General features: G+C 49.4%; 1 protein-coding gene across 4 annotated transcripts in view; it reads left to right on the plus strand.

Annotated features, from left to right (window-relative positions):
- Positions 1–20,580, plus strand: part of abr (ABR activator of RhoGEF and GTPase) — a 215,987-nt gene extending 195,407 nt beyond the window's left edge. For 3 of the 4 annotated variants that reach the window (XM_041197333.1, XM_041197334.1, XM_041197335.1), the window contains 7 exons: positions 5,819–5,878; positions 6,260–6,369; positions 7,394–7,533; positions 7,871–8,005; positions 12,568–12,673; positions 19,140–19,287; positions 19,902–20,580. In XM_041197333.1, the coding sequence (XP_041053267.1) occupies positions 5,819–5,878; positions 6,260–6,369; positions 7,394–7,533; positions 7,871–8,005; positions 12,568–12,673; positions 19,140–19,287; positions 19,902–19,991 (789 nt within the window). In that variant the 3' untranslated portion in view covers positions 19,992–20,580. Of the gene's footprint in view, positions 1–998; positions 1,641–5,818; positions 5,879–6,259; positions 6,370–7,393; positions 7,534–7,870; positions 8,006–12,567; positions 12,674–19,139; positions 19,288–19,901 lie in introns of those variants that run through there. The other variant, XM_041197336.1, reaches the window with a different exon arrangement.
- Positions 20,581–20,821: the final 241 nt, after the last annotated feature.

Below are 20,821 nucleotides of genomic sequence, written 5' to 3' on the forward strand. Positions count from 1 at the left end.
CCTAAATTCCCCAACAATTCCCTGGATAATTAGTCAGAGTCCGGGGAGACGGTGCTGTAATGGTAATGTCACTGGTTAGTAATCTAGAGGCCAAACTATCACGTTGGGGACAAAGGGTCAAATCCCACCACAGCAGTTTGTGGAATTTAAATTCAATTAATAAAATCAGGAATATAAAGCTGGTCTACAAATCTCATTGATTGTTGTAAAAACCCATCTGGTTCACTAATGTCCTTTAGGGAAGGAAATCTGCCGACCTTACCTGGTCTGGCCTACATGTGACTCCAGACCCACAGCAACGTGGTTGACGCTTAACTGCCCTCTGAAATGGCCTAGCAAGACATTCAATTCAAGGGCAATTAGGGATGGGCAACAAATATTGGCCTTGCCAGTGACACCTAAATCCTGTGAAAGAATAGTTTTTAAAAGTTCTGCTGGTCCCAGGATGGTGTCAGGGTCGGCCACAGCATCCTATCCCCACCCCCCGCTACCCCCCACCCCCACCCCCACTACACCTCGCCCCTGCTCCCCGCTACCCCCCACCCCCCTGCCCCCACCACCCCAACCCCCCATCCCCACCACTCCCACTCCCACCCCCACCTCCCCCAACCCTAACATTTAGTTTAAGTTTTGCTACAGACTCTGCTGGAACCATCAGCCTCTGTCCTTCAGCCACTGACAGCCGATTGAATGTCATTCCCTCAGCTCAGCTCAGCTTGGCTGTGGAAATTAGAACGTTTTATCCAGAATTATAAAGAGGGAGACAAAAAAAAATCAATTAAAAAAAATCTATCTTTAAGATAATCAGTATCTGCCGTCCAAGCGAAAGGAGGTCATTCCCAGTGATAGCAGAGCTCCTGGTGCACTGAAAGGGTTAAAGCTGACAATTGCTGCTTAACCTCAGGTCAGATCTCAGTGATCACAGACAGCGTTCAGCGAATGAGAGCCAGACTCTGAGAGAAAGGGGCAGAGAAGTGGAGAGACGGAGAGGCAGAGAGACAGAAGGAGAGGAGGGGTGGAGACCATCTGGATCGGAGCTGGCTGCTCCCAGTTTATGTCAGACCCACAACCATCCTCTCGGAGTCAGTGAGGCTGCTGCGGTCACTGTGCTGGGAAATTCAGATTCTCACTCGCTCGCTCTGCTGGGAAATTCAGATTCTCACTCGCTCGCTCTGCTGGGAAATTCAGATTCTCATTCACCCGCTCTGTGGGGAAATTTGGATCCTCGTTCTCTTACTCCATTGGTCAAGGAGCAGACTGCGGCATTCCTCAGGCATCCCAGATCTGAGTGTGGGCTGAATTCTAGCTGGTGAAACAGTTTGTACTGGCACTTCGGGTGTTCTTGGCTTTGTCCACAGGGAGCTGTCAGTGTGGGAGATTGTGAACTGGGACACTATGAGAATGGATGGATCCTGAATCCCTGGTCCACACAGTAGGGAGGGTTTGTAATTGTGGCTCAGTCCTGCCGAGGCCTTTCTGTGTGAGTTTTGTTTAGAATTATTGGGAGGATGGATATTCTGGACTCTGTGTGTGAGCAGCTGGAGCAGACCTGTATATTGGAGGAAGCTGTGAGCAAGAGGCACTCAAACACTGGAGCCAAACTGTGGGGCCGAGTCCGCAATAAACTACTGGGAACAAAGGTTGTTTCATTCATCTTTTTGCAGTCTTGCAGACAATCTCCTGGAGCTGAGCTACATCAGTAATCTTAAACAGAAACCTTAAACGGGGAGAAAGAGTTTCTCTTAAATTCCAATTCCTTTACACCCCAGAATATCTGCTAGCTATCTGTCTGTGTCCTCGCTGACTCTCTCTGCCCAGTGTCCTCGCTGACTGTCTCGGTCCAGTGACCTCGCTGACTCTCTCGGTCCAGTGACCTCGCTGACTCTCTCGGTCCAGTGCCCTCGCTGACTCTCTCGGTCCAGTGCCCTCGCTGACTCTCTCGGTCCAGTGCCCTCGCTGACTCTCTCGGTCCAGTGCCCTCGCTGACTCTCTCGGTCCAGTGCCCTCGCTGACTCTCTCGGTCCAGTGCCCTCGCTGACTCTCTCGGTCCAGTGCCCTCGCTGACTCTCTCGGTCCAGTGCCCTCGCTGACTCTCTCGGTCCAGTGTCCTCGCTGACTCTCTCGGTCCAGTGCCCTCGCTGACTCTCTCTGTCCAGTGTCCTCGCTGACTCTCTCGGTGCAGTGTCCTCGCTGACTCTCTCGGTCCAGTGTCCTCGCTGACTCTCTCTGCCCAGTGTCCTCGCTGACTCTCTCGGTCCAGTGTCCTCTCTGACTCTCTCGGTCCAGTGCCCTTGCTGACTCTCTCTGTCCAGTGTCCTCGCTGACTCTCTCGGTCCAGTGTCCTCGCTGACTCTCTCGGTCCAGTGTCCTCGCTGACTCTCTCGGTCCAGTGTCCTCACTGACTCTCTCGGTCCAGTGTCCTCGCTGACTCTCTCGGTCCAGTGTCCTCGCTGAATCTCTCTGCCCAGTGTCCTCGCTGACTCTCTCGGTCCAGTGTCCTCGCTGACTCTCTCGGTCCAGTGTCCTCGCTGACTCTCTCGGTCCAGTGTCCTCGCTGACTCTCTCGGTCCAGTGTCCTCGCTGACTCTCTCTGCCCAGTGTCCTCGCTGACTCTGTCTGCCCAGTGTTCCTGCTGACTCTCTCGGTCCAGTGTCCTCGCTGACTCTCTCTGTCCAGTGTCCTCGCTGACTCTCTCTGTCCAGTGTTCCTGCTGACTCTCTCTGCCCAGTGTCCTCGCTGACTCTCTCTGCCCAGTGTTCCTGCTGACTCTCTCTGCCCAGTGTCCTCGCTGACTCTCTCTGCCCAGTGTCCTCGCTGACTCTGTCTGCCCAGTGTTCCTGCTGACTCTCTCGGTCCAGTGTCCTCGCTGACTCTCTCTGTCCAGTGTCCTCGCTGACTCTCTCTGTCCAGTGTTCCTGCTGACTCTCTCTGTCCAGTGTCCTCGCTGACTCTCTCTGCCCGGTGTCTTCGCTGACTCTCTCTGCCCAGTGTCCTCGCTGACTCTCTCGGTCCAGTGCCCTCGCTGACTCTCTCTGTCCAGTGCCCTCGCTGACTCTCTCTGTCCAGTGCCCTCGCTGACTCTCTCTGTCCAGTGCCCTCGCTGACTCTCTCTGTCCAGTGCCCTCGCTGACTCTCTCTGTCCAGTGCCCTCGCTGACTCTCTCTGTCCAGTGTCCTCGCTGACTCTCTCTGTCCAGTGTCCTCGCTGACTCTCTCTGTCCAGTGTCCTCGCTGACTCTCTCTGTCCAGCGTCCTCGCTGACTCTCTCTGTCTAGTGTCCTCGCTGATTCTCTATCATCGTTCAACTGAATTAGTAATGTTGTAAAACACTGAACCATTTCTTTCACCCTTTACCTACTGACTGACAGTGCAGTGTTTATTCTACACTCTTCTGTTTCAGAAATTGTGGTTTGCAGCTCATGGAAGGTCAGAAATAGGATGTGATTTATTGACCAAGAGCCGGATGAACAGGGGAAAACATCTTGACATTTAACTCTTCAATGTTTTGGTGTTAACCCTGTTGTAATTGGGTAGGCAATCACAGTCACTGCTGAAACTATTCACCTGCTCAAAACAGTGGAGGTCCAAAAAATCGCTTTGGATTAGACGGGGGGACTGGGGTGAGGTGGTTTTGGGGTCCGTGTACATGGAATATTAAAACATCATGAACAGAAAATAATCAAGAAGATGAATGGCATGCTGTCCCTTATATCCACAGGAGGACTAGAATACAAGAGAATAGAAATCGTGCTTCAGCCATACAAAGCCCTGGTTAAACCACACCTGGAGAACTGCGAGCAATTCTGGGCACCATACCTTGGGAAGGATATGGTGGTGTGGGAGTGCAGCCTAGACTGGGATTTCAAGGTTAAATTACAGGGAGCAATTACTACAAACTAGGGTTGTGTTCCCTGGAATTTAGAAGCTTAAGGAGTTATTTGATCTAAGTTGTCAAAATAGGGTAGATAGAAAGAAACTTATTCAGTGGTTTGAGAGTCTAGGATTGGGGCAGAGTCAAAAAATAGAGGCAGTCCTGTCGGGAGTCAGATTAGGACACATTTCCTCTTACAAAGGGTGGGAAAAGTTTGCAACTCTCTCACAAACACTAAGTGATGCTAGATCAGTTGTAAATTTTAAAACTAAGATTGATAGTATTTTGTTAGCCAGAGGTATTCAGGAATATTGGGCAAAGGTGAGGAGATGGAGTTAGGTTACAGATCATCAGTGATCTGAGTGAATGGGGGAACAGGTTGGAGGGGCTGAATGGCCTCCTCCTGTTCTGAGCTGCCGGTCAGTGATTCACACGCTGCTTCCCCATTCCCCACCCCTAGACTGGCCAGCAAGATTCAGGGTCTGCTGCTCTTGGTATTGACCAGGCTGTTACCCACAGAAACAACTTTGAGAAGTGTTTAGTTGTGACCTTTCTTCCATTCGCCAAATTCTAAAACCAAACGATAATGGCTGAGCATAAAAAGCAAAAACTGCACTTTCCCTGCACTCAATCTAATCCCATGCTCGGCCCCCCCAGCCCCCTCCCCAATCCCTTGCTCGGTTCTCCCCCCCTCCCCAGCACTGGACCCTGAGTTGACCCCAGACCCCCATGATTCCACAGTTCTTTGACCCCCCCTCACAATCATTCAGCAATCCCCCAGACAGCCAGATCCGAGCCGATCAGAGGAGAAAGGGCCTGGGGCTCATTCCTTTGGGCTGTGTTGATCTTAGATGCCTCAGGTTGGCCTCAGTACCCCTTGTTTAGAGAGGGGGCAAGTCAGGCAGGGCTCACACCTCAATCACAGATATCCTTGTCGGGTAGACACACACACTGTGGAATAACCTCATTCACATACAGGATGGGGTGGTTTAGGCAAATGTGTGGAGCCTGGGATCTTGCTGTGCCTGGATTATGGACTGTAATGGTTGAGGGCTGGATTAATAGCGTGTTTGTATCTCCAGCAAAGTGGAGCAAAGTTAAACTTGGAAAGACAGGGAAATGGAAAGCTCCTGTCATGTCCTTCTACTCAGACCCTGCAGGAGCTCTATGGGGGGCAGTGTGGGGCAGGCTTTGTGCAGAGGGCACTGCCAGTTTGCAGCCAGTTCCTGGGGTTGGGGGCAGGTAGTGAAATTGTCTGCCAAAGAAACTGGGCAGCCAGCGAAACAAACATGCAAAATTACAGAATAATGTGTCAGCCCGAACCAACTTCGTTGCACTTTTCCCCCGATTCCCAGAGTTTCATCTTCCTCAGACTGAGCACAGATTTAAACTCCAGGCCAAGGGTATCCAAAGCTTCAATACCTCACACTACCGAGCATTGCGGACCCAGACAGAGAGTCTCAGGCAGTTATTGTAGGAGCATCACAGCTGACCCTAACCCTACCTGTTACCTGTGTGTGTCAGTCTGCGTTCGTGTCGGTCCGCATTCCTGTCGGTCCGCATTCCTGTCAGTCCGCGTTCCTGCCGGTCCGCCTTCCTGTTGGTCCACATTTCAGTCGGTCCACATTTCCGTTGTTCCGCGTCCCTGTCGTTCCACATCCCTGTCGTTCCTATCAGCCTGTGCCCTCAGTCGATGACCCGGAGCCAGTAATGAGGGCCCAGTGAGTGAGCCACCTGGATCAGCGAACCCCACTGTTTGAAGCCTCCCTCTCAGCCTGGGAGTAATGGGAATGTCACCTCCAGTTTGACCTGTCACTGTGATTCTGTTCTCTGGGTTGGGAGTTGCTGGGGGCCTGAGACCTGGGTTGAGCCACGGCCTGTAGTTGTAAAGCTGGGATGGTGAGAGTCACGTCCCATACCTTCCATTAACTGTTCTCTCCTCTGGCAGCTGGACACACAGACAGCCCAAAGCAGGAACTGGCAGACTGCGGTGATTGAAATGAACGGGGTGAGTGCTTGTTATGCCTGAGATTCTGAACATGTACCCATATTTCCGGACCCACCAATCGTGTCAGATCCGCAACTCGGGATTGCGAGTGACGGTTACGTTGCGAGTGACGGTTACATTGGAGACTGTTGACCAACATCTCGGACAGGTGATTGAAATCTGTTCAGGAAATACTGGTCAATCCCGGGCATGCCTTGATGGGGCTGAGCCCAAGAGCACTCCTGGTCTGGACTCCAAGCCCTTTGGCCCAGCGTCCATCTACTGGACAGGAACTGGACATTGATGCTGATTGGCTTCGTCTGCAAAGGAGCAGAGGGAGGGAGAGTGGGAGGAACTTGTAACTATGACATTTTAATGAATTAAGGGTTCCATTTGTTGCAGATTGAGGTGGAATTGTCGATGAAATTCACCACCCGAGATTTGAGCCTGAAACGCACCCCATCAAAAAAACAGAGTGGGGTATTTGGTGTGAAAATTAATGTCGTCACAAAGTAAGTCCCCTCCTTCCTCATCCCAACCTCCTACCCAGGGTCTTTTTTTATCCAGTCACAGGATGTGGGCTTCACTGGCTGGACCAGCATTTATTACCCACCCCTCAGAGGGCATTTTTAAGAGTCAACCACATTGCTGTGGGTCTGGAGTCACATGTAGGCCAGACCAGGTAAGGACAGCAGATTTCCTTCCCTAAAGGACCTGCACATCCAGGCAAGTGGAGAGTATTCCATCACACTCGTGACTTGTGCCTTGTAGATGGTGGACAGGCTTTGGGGAGTCAGGAGGTGCGTTACTCGCTGCACGATTCCTAGCCTCTGACCTGGTTCTTATAGCCGCAGTATTTATATGGCTAGTCCACTTCAGTTTCTGGTCAGTGGTAACCCCCAGGATGTTGATAGTGGGGATTCAGTGATGGTAATGCCATTGAACATCAAGGGGCGGTGATTGGATTCTCTCTTGTTGGAGATGGTCATTGCCTGACACTTGTGTGGCACAAATGTTACTTGCCACTTGTCAGCCCAAGCCTGGATATTGTCCAGGTCTTGCTGCATTTGGACATGGACTGCTTCAGTATCTGAGGAGTCGCAAATGGTGCTGAACATTGTGCAATCATCAGTGAACATCCCCACTTCTGACCTTCTTATAGAAGGAAGATCAATAAAGAAGCAGCTGAAGATGGTTGGGCTGAGGACACTACCCTGAGGAACTCCTGCAGTGATGTCCTGGAGCTGAGATGACTGACCGCCAACAAACACAACCATCTTCCTTTGTGCTAGGCATGACTTGAAACAGCAGAGAGTCTGGCAGGGATTTGGACCCTGTTTCCTCTCAGTACACTTTGTGTGAGGCTGGATTCCACTGTTATAGGAACCCCTGTAAGTGACCAGCCACCCCCTGTAACCGATGGGCCACTTCATTGTAACTAAAGAGACATCCCCCATAACTGACTGGACATTCCCAGTGTAACTAACCAGAGTCCAGGATGTGTTGCTATTTTAATCATTGTTTTTGTTGTTTTAGGCGGGAACGCTCGAAGGTGCCGTACATTGTCCGTCAGTGCATCGAGGAGGTGGAGAAACGGGGGATTGAGGAAGTGGGAATCTATCGGGTTTCTGGAGTAGCCACAGATATTCAAACACTGAAAGCTGCTTTCGACATGAGTAAGTGAAAGAATCACCAGCGTTCCCAGCCCAATGCTATAAAATTCCACTGCACCTTCAGAGTAACCACTGTTGATTGGGAAGGGTTGGTTGTTTTACACAGAGGTTGGCCCCGCTCTCCTTCAGAGTGCCTGTAGAGAGTGGATCCTCCCTAGGGATGTAGCGAATGTCGGGACCACTGACATGGGTAGAGCTGCCGATCCTGCCAGCTTGAAATTTTCAGGGTGGGAGAGAGTTCCGGCTGCTTGGAGTTTATTAATCAGGTGCTGGGTCCCTGGGATGCCCTGTGTAACCCCCTAGTCACACCCTGTCTGACCTTAATGCCCTGTCCTTTCAGATACCAAGGATGTGCTGGTGATGTTAAGTGACATGGACATAAATGCCATCGCTGGGACACTCAAGCTGTATTTCCGAGAGTTACCGGAGCCACTTCTCACCGACAGATTCTACCCAGCCTTTGTGGAAGGGATTGGTGAGTCAGATGGCAAAACAGAACACGGCAACATAGATCATGGCAACACTGCAGCACACATCATCGCAGCATGCAACATTGCAGCATGAAACATCGCAGCACACAACATCGCAGCACACAACATCGCAGCACGCAACATCGCAACACAAAACAATGCAATACGCAACATCACAGCACACAACACTGCAGCACACATCACAGCACGCCACATCACAGCACGCAACACTGCAGCACACATCACAGCACGCAACACTGCAGCACACATCACAGCACGCAACATCACAGCACGCAACATCACAGCACGCAACACTGCAGCACACATCACAGCACGCAACAATGCAGCACACATCACAGCACGCAACACTGCAGCACACATCATCGCAGCATGCAACATCGCAGCATGCAACACTGCAGCACACATCGCAGCACGCAACAATGCAGCACACATCGCAGCACGCAACAATGCAGCACACATCGCAGCACGCAACACTGCAGCACACATCACAGCACGCAACACTGCAGCACACATCACAGCGTGCAACACTGCAGCACACATCACAGCACGCTACACTGCAGCACACATCACAGCGCGCAACACTGCAGCACACATCACAGCGCGCAACACTGCAGCACACATCACAGTGCGCAACACTGCAGCACACATCACAGCACGCAACATCACAGCATGCAACACTGCAATATGCAACATCACAGCAAACATCGTAACACTGCAACATGCAACACTGCAGCTCGCAGCACACAACATCACAGATGCAACACTGCAGTATACAACATCACAGCAAGCAACATTGCAGTACACAACATTGCAGCATGCAACACTGCAGCACACATTACAGCATGTAACACTGCAATATGCAACATTCCAGCACACAACATTCCAACACGCAACACTCCAGCACGCAACACTCCAGCACGCAACACTCCAGCACGCAACACTCCAGCACGCAACACTCCAGCACGCAACACTCCAGCACGCAACACTCCAGCACGCAACACCTCCAGCATGTAACACTCCAATACGCAACACCTCCTTCACCATTACCCACAAACAACACAATCTCGCTGATTACCTCAGATAGAAAAAACTTGCATTTCTATAGCACCATTCACAATTCAGAACATCACAAAATGCCCTACAGCCAATGAAGTACTTTGGAAGTGTGGTTACTGTTGTAATGGGGGAAACACGGCAGCCAATATGCACATATCAAGATCCCACAGACAGCAAAGTAATAATGACTGAATGATATTGATTGAGGGATAAATATGGGCCAGATCTCCCCTCCATTTCCACAAATAGAGAGGTGTTTTACCTCTACCTGAGAGGGCAGATAGTGCCTCGGTTTAACAGGCCATCAACTGTATTTCTAGTAGTGCGGCACTCCCTCAGTACTGACTCTCAGACAGAGCGGCGCTCCCTCAGTACCGACCCTCCGATAGAGCGGTGCTCCCTCAGTTCTGACCCTCCGACAGAGCGGTGCTCCCTCAGTTCTGACCCTCCGACAGAGCGGCGCTCCCTCAGTACTGACCCTCCGACAGGGCGGTGCTCCCTCAGTTCTGACCCTCTGACAGAGCGGCGCTCCCTCAGTACTGACCCTCCGACAGGGCGGTGCTCCCTCAGTTCTGACCCTCTGACAGAGCGGCGCTCCCTCAGTACTGACCCTCCGACAGTACAGCACTCCCTAAGTACTGACCTTTAGTCATAGAGATCCACAGCATATAAAAAGGCCCTTCAGCCCATCGAGTCTGCACCAGTCAAACAAGTACCTAACTATTCTAATCCCATTTTCCAGCTCTAGGTCCATAGCCTTGTATACCATGGCATCGCAAGTGCACATCCAAATACTTCTTAAATGTTATGTGGGTTTCTGCCTTTACCACCCTTTCAGGCAGGGAGTTCCAGATTCCCACCACCCTCTAGGTGAAAAAATTCTTTCTCAAATCCCCTCTAAACCTCTGCCCCTTATCTTAAATCTCTGCCCCCTAGTTATTGATCCTTCCACCAAGGGGAAAAGTTCCTTCCTGTCTACTCTATCTATGCCCCTCATAATTTTACACCTCAACCATGTCCCCCCTCAATCTCCTCTGCTTCAGGGAAAATAACCCCAGTCTATCCAATCTCACCTCATAACTAAAACTCTCCAGCCCAGGAAACATCCTGGTAAATCTCCTCTGCAATCTCTCTAGTGCAATCACATCCTTTCTATAATGCAGATTCCAGAACTGCACACAATACTCTAGCTATGGCCTAACCAGTGTTTTATACAGTTCCAGCATAACTTCCCTGCACTTATATTCTATGCCTCGGATAATAAAGGCAAATATCCCATACATCTTCTTAACCACCTTATCTATCTGTCCCGCTACCTTAAGGGACTGGTGGACATGCACACCAAGGTCCCACTGATCCTCAGTATTTCCCAGGGTCCTACCATTCATCATGTATTCCTGTGCTTTGTTTGTTCTGCCCAAGTGCATCACCACACACTTATCCAGATTAAATTCCATTTGCCACTGATCAGCCCATCTGACCAGCCCGTCTATATCCTCCTGTAATCTAAGGCTATCCTCCTCACTGTTTACCACCCCACCGATTTTTGTGTCATCTGCGAACTTACTGATTAACCCTCCTACATTCAAGTCTAAATCATTTATATATACCACAAACAGCAAGGGACCCAACACTGATCCCTGTGGAACCCCACTGGACACAGGCATCCAGTCACAAAAACACCCCTCGACCATCACCCTCTGCTTCCTGCCACTCAGCCAATTCTGGATCCAATTTACTAAATTGCCTTGGATCCCATGGGCTCTTACCTTCATTATCAGTCTCCCATGTGGGACCTTATCAAAAGCCTTGCTGAAGTCCAAGTAGACCACATCAAATGCAAGATTACGACAGGCTGTTTGTTTAAGTTAAATACCCTGCACAAGAGTGAGAGGGGGAGGAGGGTTAGAGAGGGGACGATGAAGGGGATGGGTGGGGGTGAAATTAGATATTGGCAATCACCTCCCATCACCAATGGGTGGGGTCACATCACCAATCAATCACCTTCCGACACTGCAGCACTCCCTCAGTACTGACCTACCGAGAGAGCAGCGCTCCCTCAGTACTGACCCTCTGACAGAGCGGCGCTCCCTCAGTACTGACACTCCGACAGTGCGGTGCTCCCTCAGTACTGACCCTCCGACAGTGCGGCACTCCCTCAGTACTGACCTACCGACAGAGCAGCGCTCCCTCAGTACTGACCCTCTGACAGAGCGGCGCTCCCTCAGTACTGACCCTCCGACAATGCGGCGCTCCCTCAGTACCGACCCTCCGACAGAGCAGCACTCCCTCAGTACTGACCCTCCGACAGTGCGGCACTCCCTCAGTACTGACCTACCGACAGAGCAGCGCTCCCTCAGTACTGACCCTCCAACAGTGCGGCGCTCCCTCAGTACTGACCCTCCGACAGTGCGGTGCTCCCTCAGTACTGACCCTCCGACAGTGCGGTGCTCCCTCAGTACTGACCCTCCGACAGTGCGGTGCTCCCTCAGTACTGACCCTCCGACAGTGCGGCGCTCCCTCAGTACTGACCCTCCGACAGTGCGGCGCTCCCTCAGTACTGACCCTCCGACAGTGCGGCACTCCCTCAGTGCTGACCCTCCGACAGTGCGGTGCTCCCTCAGTGCTGACCCTCCGACAGTGCGACGCTCCCTCAGTACTGACCCTGCGACAGTGCGGTGCTCCCTCAGCGCTGACCCTCCGACAGTGCGGTGCTCCCTCAGTACTGACCCTCCAACAGTGCGGTGCTCCCTCAGCGCTGACCCTCCGACAGTGTGGTGCTCCCTCAGTACTGACCCTCCAACAGTGCGGCACTCCCTCAGTACTGACCCTCCAACAGTGCGGTGCTCCCTCAGTACTGACCCTCCAACAGTGCGGCGCTCCCTCAGTACTGACCCTCCAACAGTGCGGCACTCCCTCAGTACTGACCCTCCGACAGTGCGGTGCTCCCTCAGTACTGACCCTCCAACAGTGCGGCACTCCCTCAGCACTGACCCGGGAATGTTGGCCTGGTTTCTGTTCTCCGGTCTCTGATGTATTCACTGAGCCACGCTGGCACTGGGAATGGCTGCCAGGATTATTAACACGGAAACTAAATGTCACAGTGAAGGAGGCTAAAACCCTGACTGACGGAATTAAATTAAACGGGTCTGAATGGGTGATGAGGCTGTTCCAGGGATCACTGTCAGACCAGCTGGGCCTGCCCCTTTGGCCCGTGCTGTCATCTGATTTCAAAGCCTCACACTGCCCTGTAATAGTCCTCAGTTCCCTGCACCAGGAAGGGTTGCTGCTCCTGGTGCGTGTGTGTGTGTGTGTGTGTCCAGACCTGACTTGGCAGTGATGCTGCTGTAGTTGAATATCACACCAATACTAGCTATTGAATAGAGTTTGGGGTACAGGCTGACACATGCCTAGCTGTGGTTTGGGATTTTGTCTTGAATTAGTGGCAGAGGCCTGTTGCTGTGATAACTGCTATCATTCTCTTCCCCAGCACTGTCTGACCCAGCGGCCAAGGAGAATTGTATGTTACACTTGCTGCGCTCACTGCCGGACCCAAACCTCAACACCCTGCTCTTCCTACTGGATCATCTGAAAAGGTATGGAATCCTAAAGCTCCTCTCGCTCTCACTCTCCACCTCCCTCCCTCCCTCCTTCCTCAAGTGCAAGATCTGTAGGTCACGAGCTGTCAACTGACAGAAGCCATTGCCCTGCAACCTGTACACACACACCCGATTGAAGCTAAACACCTCCTGTCATTGATTAAACCCTGCTGAGTCCCTGGGAACACAAATCACGTGACACCCCCCACCCCCAACTCCCAACTCCGGTGCCACCCCAACTCCAATCCTGAGTCACCCCTCACCTGAGGAAGGAGTTCAGGGGAATCACGTGATTTGTGTTCCCAGGGACTCAGCAGTGTTTAATCAATGGCAGGAGGTGTTTAGCTTCAATCGGGTGTGTGTGTACAGGTTGTAGGGCAATGACTTCCCTGAGTTCATGGCTCGTGACCTACAGATCTTGCTTGAATGCCCACCCACATCTCTGCTGCAGCATCCCCACACCCTCAGGCTCCCATCATTAAGTCCCGCACCATCACCACTGATTCTACCCTGACTGCACGTGACCTGACAGAGGTCATTATCATAAAAGAGTTTGATTGGTTAAAGGTAGGGAAGCTCCTTTCACTTGCCAGTCAGACCAGAACTATGGAACATCAATATAAGATAGTCACTACTAATGCTGGCATCTACCCGGCAATGTGGAAAATTGCCCAGGTATGTCCTGTACACAAAAAGCAGGACAATTACTGCCCCATCAGTCTACTCTCCATCATCAGTAAAGTAATGGAAGGGGTTATCAACAGTGCTATCAAGCGGCACTTGCTTAGCAATAACCTGCTCACTGATCCCTAATTTGGGTTCTGCCAGGGTCACTCAACTCCTGACCTCATTACAGCCTTGGTTCAAACATGGACAAAAGAGCTGAATTCCTGAGGTGAGGTGAAAGTGACTGCCCTTGACATCAAGGCAGCATTTGACCAAGTGTGGCATCAAGGAGCCCCAGCAAAACTGGAGTCAATGGGAATCAGGGGGAAAACTCTCCATTGGTTGGAGTCATACCTAGCACAAAGGAATTTTGGCTGTGGTTGTTGGAGGTTAGTCATTTCAGCTCCAGGACATCACTGCAGGAGTTCCTCAGGATGGTGTCCTAGGCTCAACCATCTTCAGCTGCTTCATCAATGACCTTCCTTCCATCGTAAGATCAGAAGTGGGGATGTTTGCTGATGATTGCACAATGTTCAGCACCATTCACAACTCCTCAGATACTGAAACAGTCCATGTCCAAATGCAGCAAGACCTGGACAATATCCAGGCTTGGGATGACAAATGGCAAGTAACATTTGTGCCACACAAGTGCCAGGCAATGATCATCTCCAACAAGAGAGAATCTAACCATTGCCCCTTGACATTCAACGGCATTACCATCGCTGAATCCCCCACTATCAACATCCTGGGGGTTACCATTGAAATGGACTAGCTATATAAATACAATGGCTACAAGAGCAGGTCAGCGGCTAGGAATCCTGCAGTGAGTAACTGACCTCTTGACTCCCCAAAGCCTCTCCACCATCTACAAGGCACAAGTCAGGAGTGTGATGGAATGCTTTCCACTTGACTGGATGAGTGCAGCTCCAACAACACTCAAGAAGCTTGCCATCGTCCAGGACAAAGCAACTCGCTTGATTGGCACCCCATCCACAAACATTCACTCCCTCCACCCCAACGCACAGTAGTAGCAGTGTGTACCATCTACAAGATGCACTGCAAGAACTCACCAAGACTCCTTAGACAGCACCTTCCAAACCCATGGCCACTACCATCTAGAAGAACAAGGGCAGCAGATGGATGGGAGCACCACCACCTGTAAGTTCCCCTCCAAAGCCACTCACCATCCTGACTTGGAAATTTTTGCCGTTCCTTCATTATCGCTGGGTCAAAATCCTGGAACTCCCTCCCTAACAGCACTGTGGGTGCACCTACAACACATGGACTGCAGCGGTTGAAGAAGGCAGCTCATCAGCACCTTCTCTAGGGCAATTAGGGATGGGCAATAAATGCTGGCCCAGCCAGCGAAGCCCACATCCCGTGAATGAATTTTAAAAAGTTCAGGAATTCAGGAGAAACTTCCTTACCCAGAGAGTCATTAGAATGTGGAGCTTGTGGTTGAAGTGAATAGATATTTTTAAGGGGAAACTGGATAAGTATACCAGGGAGAAAGGAATGAAAAGACACGAGATCAGGTGAGATGGAGGGTAAGAGGTGATGCCAAATTGAGCTGATTCTGTGCTGTAAATATGGTAACTCGGTGATACCAAGGGTTTTACCCACTGAGCAGAGTTAAACTCAGCAACATTCATCATCACAGCAAGGTCTAACAGGGACTCGGCCCCATTCCCAGCAAGACCTAATAGGGGGTCTCGGAATAGCACATAAATAAATCAGGAACCACAAACACAGCAGCACTTTGCTTAATGCACTGAGGTGCTCAGTCCTGGAGCCCACAGTATTGATCCTCTGTGGTTGTCAGTTCCTGCATCAGGCTGGAGAACCTGCTGATTGGCCAGAGAGCCAGGGGCACAGTGAACCTGCAGAAACCTCTCCTGGTGCTATGTCTTTGCGAGACTCCAGGCTGTGGTCAGCATTGGGGGCATGTATAAATGGTGGGGAATGAGGAGTCAAAACCAGGACTGGAATCACAGATAACAGAGTCTGGATAGCAGTGGGGGAAGCAGAACTGGTAAAACAGGGATCCAGTGCTCATCATCTGGGGCTCGACAAGCTGCTTGGGGTTCAGGGCCATCTCCTGTGCAACAGGACAGCGTTACAAAGGTTGCAGGGGTACAAATGGTGGGAGTGGTTTATAGGCCCCTCTACAATGGTTACACTGTAGGGCAGAGTATACAGGAAGAAATAATGGAGAATTGTGAGAAAGGTACTGGAATAATCATGGGAGATTTTAATCTTCATATAGATTGGACAAATCGAATTGGCAAAGATAGCCTGGAGGATGAGTTCATATTTCCAGGACAGTTTCTTGGAACGATATCTCCTGGAAGGAACCAGGGGACAGGCTATTTTAGACCTGGTGATGTGTAGTGAGATTAATTAATGACCTCATAGTAAAGAATCCTTTAGGTAAGAGTGATCATAACATGATAGAATTTCACATTCAGTTTGAGGATGAGAAATGTGGGTCTGAATCTAATGTCTTAATCTTAAATAAAGGCAATTACAAATGTATAAAGACAAAGTTGGCTAAAGTGAAATGGAAAAATAGGTTAAAAGGTAATACTGTAGAGATACAGTGGCAGGCATTTTAGGGGATATTTCATAACGGTCACAAATATATATTCCATTGAGAAAGAAAGACTCTAGAGAAGGATGCACCATTCGTAGCTAACTGAGGAAGTTAAGGACAGTATAAAATTGCAAGAAAGATGTACAATGCAGCAAAGATTAGTGACAGGCCGAAAGATTGGGAACATTTTAGAAACCAGCAAAGGATAGCTAAAAAAAATAATAAAGAGGGTGAAATGGAATATGAGAAAACTGGAAGAAATATAAAATTAGACAATAAAAGCTTCTACAAGTATATAAAAAGGAAAAAACATTGCTAAAGTAAACATTAGAGGGTGAGATTGGGGAATTAATAATAGGAAACAAGGAAATGGCAGCGACTTTGAACAGGTGTTTTATATCTATTCTCACAATTGAATACACAAAAGTATCCCAAGAATAGTAGAAAAACAGGGGGGAAAAGGGAGGGAGGAACTTAAAACAATCACTATCACGAGAGAACAAGTACTGGGAAAACTAATGGGACTAAAGGCTGACAAGTCCCTGGACCTGGTGGCCTGCATGCTAGGGTTTTAATGGAAGTGACTGCAGAGATAATGGATGTATTGGTTGTAATCTTCCAAAATTCCCTGGATTCTGGAAAGGTTCCAGCTCCGCAAATGAAACACAACTATTCAAGAAAGGAGGGAGTCAGAAAACAGGAAACTGTAGGCTAGTTAATTTAACATCTGTCATAAGGAACATGATTAAAGAGGTTATTAAAGATGTAGGGGCAGGACATTTAGAAAATCAGAATACAATCAGGCAGAGACATGGTTTTGTGAAAGGAAAATTGTGTTTGGCAAATTTATTGGAGTTCTTTGAGGATGTAACAAGCAGGGTGAAGAAAGGGGAACCTGTAGATGTGTATTTGGATTTCCAAAAGGCATTCGAAAAGGTGTCACATAAAAGGTTGCTACACAAGATAAGAGCTCATGCTGTTGGGGGTGATACACTAACATGAGCAGAGGGTTGGCTAACAAACAGGAAACAGAATCAGGTTAAATGGGATAATTTTCAGGTTAGCAAACTGTAACTAGTGGGGTGCTGTAGGGAAGTTTGCTAGGGCCTCAACTATTTATAAAGTATGTTAATGACTTGGATGAAGGGTCCTACTGTATTGAAACCAAATTTGCTGATGATGTGAAGATAGGTAGGAAAGCAAGTTGTGAGGAGGGTATTCAGAGTCTGCAAAGTAATATTGGATAGGTTATGTGAGTGGGCAAAAATTTGGCAGGTGGAGTATAATGTGGGAAAATGTGAACTTGTCCACTTTGGCAGGAAGAATAAAAAAACAGAATATTATTTAAATGGAGAGACTTTGCAGAATGCTGAGGTACCGAGGGATCTGGGTGTCCTTGTAAATGAATCACAAAAGATTAGCATGTACGTACAGCAAGTGATTCGGAAGGCAAATGGAGTGTTAGCCTTTATTGCAAGGGGGAGGGAATATAAAAGTAGGGAAGTCTTGCTCCAACTTTACAGGTGAGAGTCCACACCTGGAGTACTGTCTACAGTTTTTGTCTCCTTATTTAAAGAGGGATATAGTTGCATTGGAAGCAGTTCAGTGAAGGTTTACTGAGCTGATTCTTGGGATGAAGAGATTGTCTTATGAGGAAAGATTGAGCAGGTTGGACCTGTATCCATTGGAGTTTAGAAAAATGAAAGGTGACTTTAATGAAACATATAAGGTTTCAAGGGGGCTCGTGGGGAATCTAGAATTAAGGGGGGCTCTGTTTAAGGGATCTCCCAATGAAGACAAAGATGAGGAGGAATTTCTTTTCTCAGGTCATTAATCTTTGGAATTCTCCAGCCCAGAGAGCAGTGGAGATCAGAGTCTTTGAACTTATATTCAAGGCTGAGTTAGACAAGGAGTTGAGGGTTATGGGGGACATGCAAGAAATGGAGTTAAAGCCACAATCAGATCAGCAATGATCTTATTGAATGGTGGGCAGGCTTGAGGGGTGATTGGCCTTCTCCTGTTCCTGTTTATGATCTTATTCCAGAGGTTACAGGGTTACAGCATCTGGCTGGCTGCATAGAACCCCTGCCCTGGTTAATAAGGAAATCATCCTTTCCATTTGCTGCTGATTTGGGGCCTGCATTGACCCCTCTCAGCGACCTCCCCCTGCCTGCTCAGCAACCCATCACTCCCACCTCCTCAGCCACCCTGTCCCTCAACAATCCCCCCCCACAGCAAACTCCCCCCACCCCAGAAAACTCACTGAATTGTTACAGTACAGCAGGAGGCCATTCAGCCCATCATGTCTGCACCAGCTCTCTGAATGAGCAACTCACCGAGTGCTATTCTCCTGCCTTCTCCCCATAACCCTGCACATTCTTCCTTTTCAGATAAGTCTTAATTCCGTTTTGAATGCTTCAATTGAACCTGCCTCCACCACACCCTCAGGCAGTGCATTCCAAACCCTAAACATTCACTGTGTAAAAAGATTTTTCTACTATTGTTCTGGTTTCGTTGCCAAATACTTTAAATCTGTGCTCCTCTTGTTCTGATCCTTTCACAATTGGGAACATTTTCTCCCTTTCTACTCTGTCTAGACCCCTCGTGATTTTGAATACTACTATCTTTCAGTAGGTCAAAGTCCTGGAACTCCTATTCCTAACAGCACTGTGGGTGTACCTACACCACATGGACTGCAGCGATTCAAGAAGGCAGCTCACCACCACCTTCTCAAGGGCTACGAAGTATGGCCCCGCCAGCGAAGCCCACATCCCATGAATGAATTTTTAAAAATCAGATCTCCTCTCAGGAAAACAGTGCTAACTTCTCCAATCTAACTTTATAACTGAAGTTCCTGGAACCATTCTTGTAAATCTTCTCTGTACCCCCTGCAAACCCTGTCCCTACCCACTTCAGCAACCCCCCTTAGCAAACTACCCCCCTCAGTAAATTCCTCCTCCTCAGCAAACTTCCCCCCCCCCACCCCACCCTCAGTCACTGTATATTCAGCAGGCTAAGGCTCACTCACTGTGTAACTGTACAGAGTCACTGTTTACTCAGGGTAAGGATCATTCTCTGTGTAACTGTACAGAGTCACTGTTTACTCAGGGTAAGGATCACTCGCTGTTTATTCAGGGTGAGGATCACTCGCTGTTTATTCAGGGTGAGGTGTGTGTTGGGTCTTAATAATTTCACTGTTTGCAGAGTTGCAGAGAAGGAACCTGTGAATAAAATGTCTCTACACAACCTGGCGACGGTGTTTGGTCCAACTCTGCTGAGACCGTCAGAAACAGAACACAAAGCTCATGCCAACATTGTGTCCGATATCTGGTCTCATGAAGTCATGGCACAGGTACGTGAAATCAGTGAGCCCTCTCATAGTTTGGGTGAGAAAACCATGGACATAAGCCTCTATGGCTTGCTGCCACTCCCTGGGGGTAAAGATGGGGAGAGAGGTGTCCCCGGACTCAGCAAGGCACAAAGTAAGAGGTGGTGGAGAGGTTTGTGGTCTGATCAGGGTTGGGACTACAAATTGGCCTCAGTGTCTAGCTTGGGAATGAGACCATCAGGGTTCTGATTTCTCTTGACCATCCGAAGGCTCCCAATAGTCAGTGCATGTCTGATATTGGAATTGGACCAGGCATGACCGTAATGCCCCCGGTGGCCACCAGGCTGAGTTGCCAGAACTAGAATTGAACAGCAGATGGTAAGGAAGCTGCAGAGAATGGGGCGCAATGAGTTAGCAAGCTTTAGCCAGGCTGTGCCTGAGTTCTTGTATCAGAACCCTGGGCTGAATGGGCACAGAGCACCATCTTCTCTTTGTTCATGAGATGTGGGCGTCACTAGCAAGACCAGAATTTATTGCTAATCCCTAGGCGCAGAGGGTTTTGTTTAGGGGGGAGGAGCCCATGGGGGTGGTGTGGGCAGTATGAGGTATGGGCACTGACACTGTTTGTGTTCACACAGGTCCAGGTTCTCTTGTATTACCTGCAGCATCCTCCGCTCTCCATCACCGAACTCAAGCGAAACACACTCTACTATTCCACTGATGTGTAGAAAGGGTTCATGACCTCTGAATCCTTCAACTCAATCGAGCATTGACCAAAATTAAATCAAAGTGAAGAAATATCGCAGAGCGACTCCCCTCTGAGGTGTGACCCTTATACAGCTGTGTGCCTGGAGCAAGATGGGGACCACACCCTCTGTATAGTCCTGTCCTATGTATTGTGTGTACAAGCACTGTTGGCTGTCCATCCCTCGCACTCCGTCCCTTGCATGGTGCATTTGTCTTGTTTATTCCCGGAGCTGTGAGAAATTCACCAAATGCTCCAACCTCCTGCTCTTGGATCTGCTGTGGTTCAGTAGGCAAAGTGACTCTGCTGGGGCAGCTAACAGTTCATAACCAAGCAGGGACCGTCAGTGGAGGAGTACGATGGATACGTCGCTGTGTAAGGATCTGATTCCGGAGCCTGATTCTGGAGTATGCCTCAATTGTTGTTGTCAATTGTGATTAGCATTTCATACACTCCTCTGATTATTAGCAACCTTTTTGCTTGATATATGTTGTTTTACATCTGTAGATTATTCTGACCCTCAGTGGGCAACAAATTCATGATAAATAAAAATTGACAACGTAATATTTGCACAAAAGACAATACCTTTGGTCTGATTTAACTCATTTGTTTTCTGTGCAGTCTCCCTCACACTCTCTCAATCTCTGCCCCTTCCTCTCCCTCTCTCTGTCTCCATCCTCGTCCCACATTCTCTCTCAAACTCTACCACGACCCTCTCCCTCCCTCCCCCTCTCCCTCCCTGTCTCTCTATCCGTCTTTGTTCTCAATCTCTCCCCCTTCTCAGTCTCTGCTCCCTTTCCCCACTCTCCCGCA

The sequence above is a fragment of the Carcharodon carcharias genome, chromosome 10 (genome assembly GCF_017639515.1).
Source record: "Carcharodon carcharias isolate sCarCar2 chromosome 10, sCarCar2.pri, whole genome shotgun sequence".
NCBI lineage: Eukaryota > Metazoa > Chordata > Chondrichthyes > Lamniformes > Lamnidae > Carcharodon > Carcharodon carcharias.